Source organism: Electrona antarctica (genome assembly GCF_951216825.1).
Source record: "Electrona antarctica genome assembly, chromosome: 14".
Lineage (NCBI taxonomy): Eukaryota > Metazoa > Chordata > Actinopteri > Myctophiformes > Myctophidae > Electrona > Electrona antarctica.
Genome location: NC_136795.1, coordinates 46640366 through 46652956, shown reverse-complemented (window position 1 = coordinate 46652956; position 12591 = coordinate 46640366). Strand labels below are relative to the sequence as shown.

At 43.0% G+C, this 12591-nt stretch overlaps 2 protein-coding genes and 1 long non-coding RNA gene across 3 annotated transcripts in view; 1 reads left to right on the top strand and 2 right to left on the bottom strand.

Annotated features, from left to right (window-relative positions):
- The window catches only part of LOC306936093, a 117539-nt gene that overhangs the window by 79997 nt on the left and 24951 nt on the right, over positions 1 to 12591 (bottom strand). The window lies entirely within an intron of this gene.
- On the top strand, positions 2813 to 3328 carry ndufb10 (NADH:ubiquinone oxidoreductase subunit B10; the record flags this gene model as incomplete). Its single annotated transcript, XM_079519741.1, has 1 exon — positions 2813 to 3328. One exon carries the CDS (start codon positions 2813 to 2815, stop codon positions 3326 to 3328), a length of 516 nt encoding a protein of 171 aa, XP_079375867.1.
- LOC306936248 (NADH dehydrogenase [ubiquinone] 1 beta subcomplex subunit 11, mitochondrial-like) lies at positions 6195 to 6650 on the bottom strand (the record flags this gene model as incomplete). The annotated part of the gene is made up of 1 exon (XM_079519740.1): positions 6195 to 6650. The coding sequence occupies one exon, from the start codon at positions 6648 to 6650 to the stop codon at positions 6195 to 6197; it is 456 nt and encodes a 151-aa protein (XP_079375866.1).

The following is a 12591-nucleotide window of genomic DNA, read 5'->3' as shown; positions in this document are numbered from 1 at the left end:
GAACCTTGTTCCTCACCTCAACCAGAGACTACATGTTGTGGGCATTACATTAAATCAGACACAAGAAAGATGTTAACAATGTTATTGCTGATACTTTGTCCAATAGTGTAATTTTCATCAATTTCACTTGTATTATAGTGTGAACATGCAAGTCAAGTATTGGTGCCTAATACTCATGTCAATTCAGATCATGACACGTAGCAAATTTGTTAAAGAAAAGTAACACTTCAACTTAAGTGAAGTAAAATGAGCTAAAAACATGTGTTTCTTAGATATACAATGTCACAACCTAATTGTAATGAAAAGGTAAAAAGAAAACAGCACCTTGTAAATGCTCAGTGTGAAAAACCCACCCACCCCTAAATTGGAATAATGCCAGAAATGGACAAGACTAAAATAAATGCACTAAAGTTTCAAATGGTTACAAAATATGGTATACTATATTTATTAAAATACCACAGTGTGTCACAGCAGCAGTCATTTGTACATAACACTTTGAAGCATTGTATGGAAAACTGTTCAGCGGTTTCAGAATCTGTGTACTTCACAAAAACATTATGCAAGTTCAGTTTTGGCAGCAGACTGTGTTCAACCTGTCTGCCTGCAATGGAACACTATGATTAAACCAGTTGTTGGTAGTGTTTGACGGGACAGGTATGAGGTGCTTTGAATGAGTAAACAGACTTCTATTGTGGCTACAAATCTACTCTTTATGTGCCTGATGGCTGAGGTATCATGTTTATTTTACTAAACAAACTTAAAATAAAAGTGAAATATAAAATAAATGCAGGTCAACTGCAAAGGGTTTATTCTCCAACATAGGAGAAATGCAGTTGCAGGGTGCAGACCATAGAGTATATAAAAGGATAGAGACTGATCTGGCGTGAAGCTCCGCCCCCCCCCCCCCCCCCCCCCCCCCCCGCTATTCATGTCAGTGGAAGTTGCTCAGTGGCGTTTTGAAGCACCCGGAAGAGCCTTCTACTTCCGCCTTTTTTTCGATTTGGGCACCAAAATTTGGTGCCCAAAATGCGGAGGTGCAAACGCGCTCAATGTTAAAGCCCAGCTGCACGGGGTTTCCCAATCATACTTCCACGGGTCCGCCTGCAGTCCCTCCTCTTACCACTAGGGCCCAGTGCTTCAACGTTGGAAAGCCTCACTGGCCCCTTGGATGCTGGAAACATGAAGGGAACAGAACTACGACAAGACACTATGACAGTGTTTCAGAACTTAGTAGCAGATCACACAAAGAACTGAGGGCTTATATAAAGACAGGGATATTACTAGACACAGGTGAACACAACTGACAATCAACACAGGGATTGGCTAGCTAGCAGGACACAGGTGCAGATAACTAACAGTAACTGTAGGACATACAGGAAACACTAGGAACAATACTACAAAATAGAAGGAACACAACAGTAAAGTATAACCTACTACAGAACATGAATATCACTACAAAATAAGGCACATGGAAACAGACATTTGGGGCAGTATTATGCGTGTCTTAAGTACCAGGTCTTATTACTTAACTTAAGACCTGGAGGCGTGATCAATGCCATTTGGCTATTCTGAGTGGCCAAACAGCATTGACCACGCCTCCAGGTCTTAAGTTAAGTCATAAGACCTGGTACTTAAGACACGCATAATACTGCCCTTGGTCTCTCTGGGACCCAACTTACAACGATGCATTTTATAATGATGAACACCGCCTACTTAATGAAGTAGACCATGCAGTGTGGAACAGTGACATTATTGTATAGCAGTGGGCGTGACTTTCTGGACCCACTGAAAACATTCCAATTCATATTTCCCATATAGAGATTTCTAAGCCTAGTTGGTTGTATCAACATTTCGTGTCTTTCTGGGACCCAACCTTACAAAAATGCGTTATGAATTAATATATTGAATTAACTCCCGAACTACATCACGACAAGGTGTGCTTAGAGCGCTAAATAGGACTCAAAAATGCAGAACTAACAGGCACGGGCAGTGCAGAGAAGATGCAAGAGGTTTATCTCCCACGAACCCACACAGAGAAATCACGAGAAACACTAGGAATGTCACAAGGAACTTCAATTTGGCTATGACTATGAGCTGGCTGACTCAACTGAGTGTGACATCATGGACTAATATTTGGGAATGGCTGACGTTGGGATTCCATATATGGGTATAGAGCGTCGCAGTCCTGCCCCCTTTCATGACGACGAGCGGCCCGGAAGAGAATTTCCCAACTCATTTTTCCCATATAGACGTTTCAAAAAGTATTAATTTAAAGACCTGTAAGCCTCGGACAAAGCCAACTCGGATGATGACAAATCATGACAATAAACAACAAAAAAGGTGTTGTACCGAACCCTGCCCGTTTTTCTTTCTAATAATTTGTTCGGCCCAAAGAATTGTGTTTATTGTCATGATTTGTCAGCAGCCGAGTTAGCTTTGTCCGAGAATTTATAGGTCTTTACTTTCTGAAATGTCTATGGGAAAAATGTATGGGAAATTATCTTCCGGGCCGCTCTATAGCCGACTCATTGTGACATCACCGGGATGACGCAAGCATTATATACTGATGATGGCAGTATAAAATATACAGAAGAGAGCCCAGATTTAATCCGATCTCCTTTTCATGAGTCGAGACTCAACATTTCAAGACCCTCGAGTCCTGCACCTAATAATCAGTATTCTCTCAGCACTACCCAGGATCCAGACACATTGTCTTGAGATACTAGTTTCCTTGGACCACCTCTTTCGAAGCGAACCACACAGCTTAGATATCTCCGTTATAAGTTCTGATGAAAACAAAACAACAGCCCAAATGCCGACGGATTTTGATAAAGACGCCTACCCGGAGCCTCCTCGCCAGACCCCGGTCGCAGAGAAACAGACAGGACTGCCAAACCCGGCCCTGATTGTGGCCAAACTCTTCTACTACTCGGTGGATCTGCCCGTCACCACGTTCAGAGGTGTCGTGGGGAAGATCCAGGCTGGCAACAAGTCCGTCTACTACCACCAGAAGTTCCGGCGTGTTCCCGAGCTGACCCAGTGCCGGGAGGGGGATTTCCTCTGCTACTACGAGGCCGAGATGCAGTGGAGGAGAGACTACAAGGTGGACCAGGAGATTGTGAAGGCGGTCCAGGACCGTATGAGGGCCTGTCACCAGAGGGAGGGTCACAGTCATCAGCAGAACTGCATGAAGGAGCTGCAGCTTTTCAGTGACGTCGCCAAGGCCTACAATTCACGCTACGGCGACCTGGGAGCCTACGCCAGCGGAAGGAAGTGTCTAATGAAGCAAAAAGAGAGAATGATGGCGGGGCTCAAAAGTCCTGATTAAAGAACCCGATTTCATGTTCTGACATTTGGGGGCCCATTTCTAATAGCCCGTTTCTTATGTAATCAATGAATTTACACAAAACTTCGTTTTTTGAGGGTTTGTTCACAGCTATGTTCACAAACTTTGTCCTACACAAACATTAAATTCCCATTGACAATGAATGGACAATTTTACATCATAGTGTCTGAGCAAATAGACAGTGTCTATTTTACGTTATGATGATGTACGATGATAAGAGCACCCCTCACTTTGCATGGTTGTGATCTTTATAATCGACTTAATCCATTATTTATTGAACAGATCGTATTACACTTTGTTGTGCAATGATGGTGTTATATTATATAAAAATCACACCCGTGTGAAGTGAGGGGCGCTAATATATTAAAGTCTAACTCATGTTGATTAGGTGATGTAATGGTGATGTAATTGTAAAACAAACGGTGCCAACACAAACATTAAATCCCATTAACAATAAAGAGACAATATGACGTAATGAGTTACATTGTCAATGGCGTTTATTAATCAAACATTGAACTAAAGACAAACATTAAACCTGTATATAGGAGAAAAAATCACACCCGTGTGAACTGAGTGGTGTAAGGTATTATATAGCCTGATCAGCTCTGATCTGACGTAATGTCTGACGTAATGAAATCACACCCGGGTGAACTGGGTGACCGTAGCAACCATGCTCATTTCTTGAGCACAGACAGACAGACAGACAGACAGACAGACAGACAGACAGACAGACACGTAAACTAACAAAGCCAGTCGTAGGAGTGGTTTACACCACTCAAAAATTGTGAAAGTAACCGATCTACAAGTTCACAACAGACCAAATTGTGTTTGTGTGTAGACGCTCAACAAAGGCGGATTTGAAATCCACGGTGGATTTGAACCCCCAGACTCCTCTGTGGTGGGAAGCTACCTTTAAATTCACCAAGCGCCGTTTTTGAGGGCCGCTAGCCCTTCCAACAACGTCTGTCTTGACTTGTGGCAGCCAATTGTCTATGGACTTTTAGCAGCCACAGTGGGCTTTCAAATAATAATTGTTCATTAAAAATAATCGATTTCAAAGTTTGAAATAATTGTGATATTAAGATTTGAAGTAATAACTCAACATATTATGTTGGTGCTAATTATCAGCCTCCCCTTATAACCCTTTTATCCCAACTTATTAAAACCTTGCTTATGTGTCAATATAGTGGATGTCACAAATGGAACCTTCAAATTCCCATATAGACGAAGCCATTGATTGATTGATTGAAATATGTATTAACAGTTTGCAGAATTACAGTACATTTCAAGCACAAACTCAATACAAAGGCTGTTAACTGTGAGTGGACGACCCAATTAAGCATTACACTTGTTTACAAGAGGGTCCACCATGTTCAATTCATCAAAACATTTAGAGACGTACAAATAGACACTTCTATATAGACAAAGAACAGAACAGGAATTCATCATAATGGAGGCAAAAAGGGAAAAGAAACATATACAGTGAGGGAAAAAAAGGGGAGGGGCAGTGGGGGGGATTCATATTTTACGGGGGCCAGTTTCGACTTGCATCCATCCGTAGGTGCCCTTTGAGAGCGGTTTTGAAGGAGTCAAGGGATTCGCATGTCTTAATGACTGTTGGTAGGGCGTTCCACATTTTGGTGGCATAGGAGCGAAAATAATTTAGTCCCTTGTTTGTGCCACAGATGGGAAATGCCCTGTTAAATGCCCAGGTGTAGCTAATCAGCTTAATGGTACAGTAGGCTACACCTCAGTAATGGCTGCGCCCAGGGCACCCCTCTACATGGAGCCTGCTCCCAGACTGGTGTCACACTGTCATCACTGCTTTGTAATATCACAAGCTCTCACATAGGCTACCGTGTGAGGGCGGTAACTGAATGGGTAGAGAGGCGGTCTGGGAACCGAAACGTCCTGGATTAAAGTCCAGGCCAAGGCTATGTGAATTAGGCTCGAGGTGTCCCTTGAGCAAGACACTGACACTGCACAGGGCAGTATTATGCGTGTCTTAAGTACCAGATTTTATTACTTAACTTAAGACCTGGAGGCGTGATCAATGCCATTTGGCTATTCTGAGTGGCCAAACAGCATTGACCACGCCTCCAGGTCTTAAGTTAAGTCATAAGACCTGGTACTTAAGACATGCATAATACTGCCCTCTGAGGGCCTTATCATGCGCGCCGCCTTATGCCTAAACCTATTAGCCATATTTAACTATATTGAAAAACATTTTTAAATAGTTCAACTGATATGCATCGACACGTTGTGAGCTTGTAGATCGGCTATTTGAACCATTATTATTAGTAGAATAGTAAAACGGTCTCAAGGTTATAGGCATGAGGGATAAGGCGGTGAGCAGGATAGGGCCCTTAGCTGTAAAACTGTAAATTAATTTTCTTCCCGTGGTGGGATGTTTTTGCAACAATAATGTACATTGTCTGTATAACCAGACAATGTACACTGTTGTACATTGTATTTGTGTAATGTAATTGTTGCACTGGACAATTCCTGTAAAGAACACAGATCTCGTGCGCACAACTGCACATGCATGGCCAGGTAGGTGGCGGCGGCTTAGGGGTAGAGTGGCCGCAAGGCTGCCAGTTCGAACCAGAGCTCCTCCAGAATCAGTGTCGAAGTGTCCTTGAGCAAGACACTGAACCCCTAATTGCTCCTGATGTGCTGGTTGGTGCCTTGCATGGTTTCTGCTGCCATCGGTGTATGAATGTGTGTGTGAATGGGTGAATGTAATGCACAATCTATGTAAAGCGCCTTGGATAAAGGCACTATATAAATGCACCATTTACCATTTAGTGCGCAAGATAATGACAGTGATCTTATTGTACTGTACATCCTACTCCTCTCCACCACCTCCAGGAAGCACGATGCTCCTTGGGTCATAGTAGTTGTCATCGATCAGAGGAAGACCCTCCGCTTCGCGTTGCTTGATCAGCCTCTCGGCTTCCCTCCTGGCCCACTGGCGCATGCCGTGGTCTGGCAGGTAGTGGATGAACGTTCCACCCAGAACCAGAACCACGGAGATGCCCAAGAAGAAGCCGATCTTCATGTTCCATTCGTCGACCACGGGATCCGTGGAGAACCCGTGGAAGTCTGGGTTCTCGGCGAACGGGCTGACGTCGCCGCGTCCATGTTGACCTTCCCCGGCGCGGGGCGGCTGTAGATCGGACGCGGTGGCAGAACCGGCCACTCCGGAAGGCCGCTGTGACTGGGAGACGGAGCGAGCCCTGCACGCTGCATCGGGCCGGAGACGGGCCAAACCGGGTCCCAAACGAACCAAACGGGACAACATTTTGTCAACGTTTGTATACAAGCAAGCACACTGATGATACCACATCCCGGAACGGGAAGCCACTCCTATATAAATCTGACATGGTTAGTCTTTATATTCTGGGGGGGGGATTCCCTCGTCATCACAGTGATGTCACAAATGAGTCAGCCAAGTTATGTCCATAAATGGAGTTCTTTCTGGTTGAATTCCACTCGGTTCTGGAGCGGTTGCATTAAGCCATGGATCCTCATTTGATAGCTTTTTATTTTTGAGAGCCGCTACATCTTTTTGTCCTATAAGGGCCTTGCAAACGGGGAGCGATAAAACGCGCCTATAGTTCTTTTTCAATGAGACCTGTGTTTTTGCTCGGAGAAATCGCGGTGCGACACCGCAAGCGTATTTACGTGAGCGCGGTCCCGTGAATTTGCGCGCGTGCTCGTACTCGTTACTCACCAGACCTGGATTCTGTTTATCTCTTTTTTTTACGCTTGCGTTGTCGCGCCCCTCTTCAAAAGACCTGGAGGAGACCTGTGTTGATCCAGGCAACAACGCCTGCGTTTGTTTCTGGATAATCCTCCCTACTATAGAGTGTGCTGACCATATAAGGAGTTCCTCCCTGTCCCCAGTGAGCCCCTGGGGTAAAAAAAAACCCTAGTTTCAGTTTTGGTGGCGGGTGGCAAAGCCTTCATCTAATCAGGATGAGAGGGGCCTTCCTCCAATCATGATCAAGTGGGGGCGGGCCTTGGTGCACATGCTGTTGGCCTGTTGCACTTCCCCCCACTGTAGAGCGTGCATGTGCACATTTTGTTACCGGGGCGGACTGGGTGGTTTTCCAAATCACTCAAATCACTGAATGCTCCTTTAATGAGTAGGGCATACTGAGTCTTTATTTAAAACACATTTAAGATTATATTGTGAATATAAAATAAAAATAAATTATGGACAATATATTTAATAAAAAATAGAAAAATAAAAGAAAATGGCCACGGACAAGTCTTGCCACCGACTTTTTCTTTCTTTCATGTTCAGACACATTGATGATGACCCCTGATCTGCACATAGCCTACAAACAACGTTCACTGGAACCCCTGTTTTGTTGTTGGTGCTTGTGCTGTTGTGGATCATTTGCTATACCGTATATATATACAGACCCCTAGTGTCATTTCTGTACATGTATGTGGTGCTGTTGCTGCAGGGTGAACTATGGGTAGCACGACCAGCTACCCATAGTTATGCTGCAGTTTTTGGCCAGCCAAGTCTATGGACTTTAATGTTTGTTCAGGGCAGCAAATGTGACCAGATTTGACTGAGAGACTGCCATCGCACACATTACAGCTTTTCACCAGAGGAGAAAAACTTTTTTTTTTTTTTTTTTTTTTTAATGAGTTAATAGCACAGGCAGACTCTTCACATACTAGAGCATGTCTGAAATAAATATCAGAGCTGAAATCGACATGTAAATATGAAATAAATGCTTAAACATGTAGCTAGGTGTAATGTTAGAGACCACAGAAGTGAACCTTTCAAGCCTGTTTTCTCAACTCGCTGTTTTCTCCAAGACATTACTCTATAAGCCATATCTCCAAAACTGGTGGGCCAAACTGAACAACCAATATGTCAATTTGAAGCTATGATTCCCTTCTTTCATATGACATGAAAAAAACGAAAATTAAAAAAAATCCAATGGCAGTCCCTCAGTCAAATTTAGTCACAAATGACAACACAACACATCATCTGGCTGATAAAAAAATGCCCTCGCTGCGCCCCTCACTTCACAAGTGTGATTTTCTTTCTTTTTCTGGGACCCCAATCCACACTGTGAAATCCTCAGTGTTTTAAAGGTAGGCCTGCAGATATGTTTTGGTGAAAACAATATTTCACTTGTGTATCTTGTTCTCTCACCCGATTGTGAAAATGAGTTTTCTGTTACCAAAGAGCTGGAGAGAGACATGGAGACTCCGTGTTACTACCATAGGCCAACACGTAGCCCATATCACATCCGTGATATGCTATCCCTCCCTGAATCCGGGCGCACCCTCAGATCCTCGGATAAGGCCCTTCTGGCTGTCCCTCGCACTAACCTAGTTACCCGGGGTGACCGGGCTTTTGCCGCTCGGGCACCCAGACTGTGGAACGCACTGCCAGTGCACATTAGGGTAGCACCATCCGTCCCGTTATTCAAGTCACGCCTGAAAACCCACCTCTATACTGAGTGTTTTTTAACTATTTAATAGCCAATTTGTACATACATCCTTGTTTTGTGTGCCATTATCATTTTGTTATTGTGTGTTTCTTGCTGTTTTAATCTTGCTCTGTGAAGCACTTTGGAACTATGTTTTGAAAAGCGCTATACAAATAAAGTTCATATCATATCATATCATATCATATCATATCATAGGCCAACACGTAGCCTTAGATCGGCAAGCAAGGCTCTCCTGGTAGTTCCGGCTACCCAGCGTGTCACCATGGGTGACCGGGCTTTCTCGGCCCGCGTGCACCTAAGCTGTGGAATGCCCTACCAGAGGCCCTAAGACAAATCACCCTATTGAGCTCTTTTAAATCACAGCTAAAAACCCACTTGTTCACGATGGCTTTTACTTAAATTATTGATCGTTTTATTTTGTGTTCACCTGTTTACTTGTATTAATATTGCTTATTGTTGTTGTTTTATTCTACTACTGTATTTTAACCTGTATTGGAAAGCACTTTGTAACATTGTTTTAAAAAGTGCTTTATAAATAAAGTTTATTATTATTATTATTATTATTACTGAACCCTCACTCTATAGCAGTGGTTCCCAAACTTTTTCATGTCAAGGACCCCCCATGAGAGAGGATTTTTACGGCTCTAGCAGTGATTCCCAACCCATTTAATTTCAAGGGCCCCCATGTTTGACATACATTAGTCTACGGACCCCCATTTAATGGCATCTCTGGGACCCCCGATTTATATTGTAAAATCAATGTTAATCTTACTCTGAGACGGGTCCATTGGTCCATTTGGTTCCATTTGTACACTCTTTGAGTTACAGACACATAAGGGTCAGTTTGTTTGCAAACTATCATTTAGCTGGGGACCCCCTGGAACTACCAATGAGAATATAGAGCAATGTAACACTTATTTGAACAAAAAGAGAAAAAACACTTACTCTACTTTTACTCTGAGAGACTACAAATTAGCCTACTGCAGCACGATGCTGCTACCTGGTGGGCAGATTGTGTATTTCATTTCCACGGATGGATTTTTACTTTATATAAATGGGGGCTGGCCGCTGGGCATGAATGAAATGTATTAATACAAATCTTAATTTTTTTTCCAGGGTTGTGTTAAATCCAAAATATCATTATTACAGCTACCAAAATAAATAAATAAAGACAAAACACTTATTATTTTTTTTCCCATTTTTGGGGAAAATGCACACAGCAAGGCCAGCACAAAACAAACATAAACAGTGATTTTGATATCAATCAACTAAATTAATATATGCAATTAAGATTACATGCTAATTTGTAGGTACTTCTGTCAATGCAGATACGGCAAGAACAGACGTGTATTAATAGGCCTATACAATAACATCATCATAGAGCTATAGCATAATAACAGAGTTTAATAGAACAATTAAGCAGCTTTGTCCTGACCCTAAATTCCCTATGGTCCCTCCACTGTAGTACAGACATAACTAATTCTGTTTTGTCAGAGTTCAACTGCAGGAAATTTTGGGACATCCATGCTTGAATGTCTGCCAAGCAGGCTTTAAGGGAGGAAAGGGAGCTAGGGTCAGAGGTTTTGAGTGGTAGATAGAGCTGGGTGTCGTCAGCATAGCAGTGGAAATTAATGTTATATTTGCGAATGATATGACCAAGGGGGAGCATATAAACAGAAAATAATAAAGGACCCAGTATGGACCCTTGTGGGACACTGCAGGTGAGCTGGGCTGATGGAGAGGTGGCATTTCCAACAACAACAGACATAGTTCTGCCTGAAAGGTAGGAGCGGAATAGTTGAAGGGCACTGCCACCAAGACCCGCCCATGACTCCAGGCGATTCACCAGAATCGTGTGATCCACCGTGTCAAAGGCCGCACTAAGATCCAGCAGGACCAGGATGGAGGAGTCACCGGCGTCGAGAGTCATGAGCAGATCATTGGTGACTTTAACCAATGCAGTCTCAGTGCTATGGAGGGATCTAAAACCGGATTGGAAAGTCTCAAAAAGATTATTGTGCTGTAAATCAGGGGTTCTCAACGTTTTTGGCCGGGGACCCCCGGAAATGCTTTGGCAATGTCTCGGGACCCCTGCCCCGCCCCCTCCCGACCCCCAATATAAATTGACTGCTACAATAACCTTAAACCATTTTGGGCGGGAACCCCTTTTGGTGTTTTAAGCATTGTTATAATTTAGCTATTGAAAAATAGCAGATCTACAAGCTCATAGCGCACCACCGAGTGGCGCGCTATGAACTTGTAGGTCTGCTATTTTTGAAAAATCGTGAAAATAAAATTAAAAAAAAAATCTTTTCTTTTTTTTTTTTGAAAATATTTTGGGGACCCCCCAAAATAATTTGGCGACCCCCCGAGGGGTCGCGACCCACGGGTTGAGAACCCCTGCTTTAAATGATCAATGAGCTGTGTGGATATAAGTTTTTCAAGGAGTTTAGACAGAAAGGACAATTTTGAGATGGGACGATAATTATTAGGGAGATGGGGGTCAAGGCTGGGTTTTTTAAGAAGGGTTGAACTAGGGCATGCTTAGATGAGGAGGGAAAGAAACCAGAAACCAAAGAGTTATTTATTATAGAGAGGATAGTGGGTGCTAGTGAAATGGAGATTTCCTTTAGGAAATGTGTGGGAATTATGTCAAGTTGGGAGGATGATGATTTCATCCGTGAGATTGTACTAATAATAAGTGGGACAGTAGTGGTTTCAAATTGATTAAGTGGGGAAGGAGTACTGGGTGGCAATGAGTTTTCAGGAATGGAAGATGGTATTTGGAGCCGAATAGTTTACATTTTATTAATAAAGAAAGTTAGGAAATCGTCTGGAGATGGATCAATGTGTGTAATAGTAGGGGGTGAGGTAACAGAGTTAATTATTTTAAATAGGGTCCTGGGGTTATTGCTGTTACTAGATGATGTTTGAGTAATAATTTGATTTGGCTTGATTTACGGCCCTCTGATATCTTCCCATCAGCTCTTTCAGGTTGATGAGTGATGAGTGCAGTGGGTTTGTTTTCCAGCTGCGTTCCACTCTTCTACAAACTCTCTTCAGTGAACGGGTATGGTCATTGAGCCAGGGTTGTTTATTTAGCTTAGTCGTTTTTGAAGGGAGCAATGGAATCTAAAATGGAAGTGCAGTTACTGTTAAATATCGTAACCAATCCATCAATATCTGGCTGCTCAGTAAGGGGAGGATGAGACGAAGCTGTGAAGGCCTCACTAAAAGCAATAGCAGACTTAGAGTTACAAATACGGGCTCTCACGGGAGCTGGGCAAAAAGGTGTAGGACAAGGGAGAGGGGCTTTAAAAACGACAGCCTTGTGGTCAGATAAGCTAAAATGAAGCAGTTCAACATTTTGGATGGCTAAACCCAGGGACATCCTCAAATCGAGTGTGTGACCTTTGAGGTGAGTGGGTCCATGTACAAACTGGGTAATATTAAATGATTCAATAAGATTCATAAAAGCCGTAGAGAGAGGGTGGGAATTGGGACATTGTAGTCACCCAGCAATAAAATGTTTCCAAAACTGAGTGACAAGCGATAGAAAATCAGAGAATTCAGTAATAAAACCGCTATTCCCATTAGGGGGTCTATACATTAAAACACAGAGCACTGGCTCTTTGCCTTTAATTATGAAACTAAAAACTTCAAAGGTAGTAAAATTTCCAAAGGTGACCGGGGAACATTTGAATTTGTTATTGTAGATAACGACCAGCCCACCACCCTTTTTTAGTCTATCACCCTTCT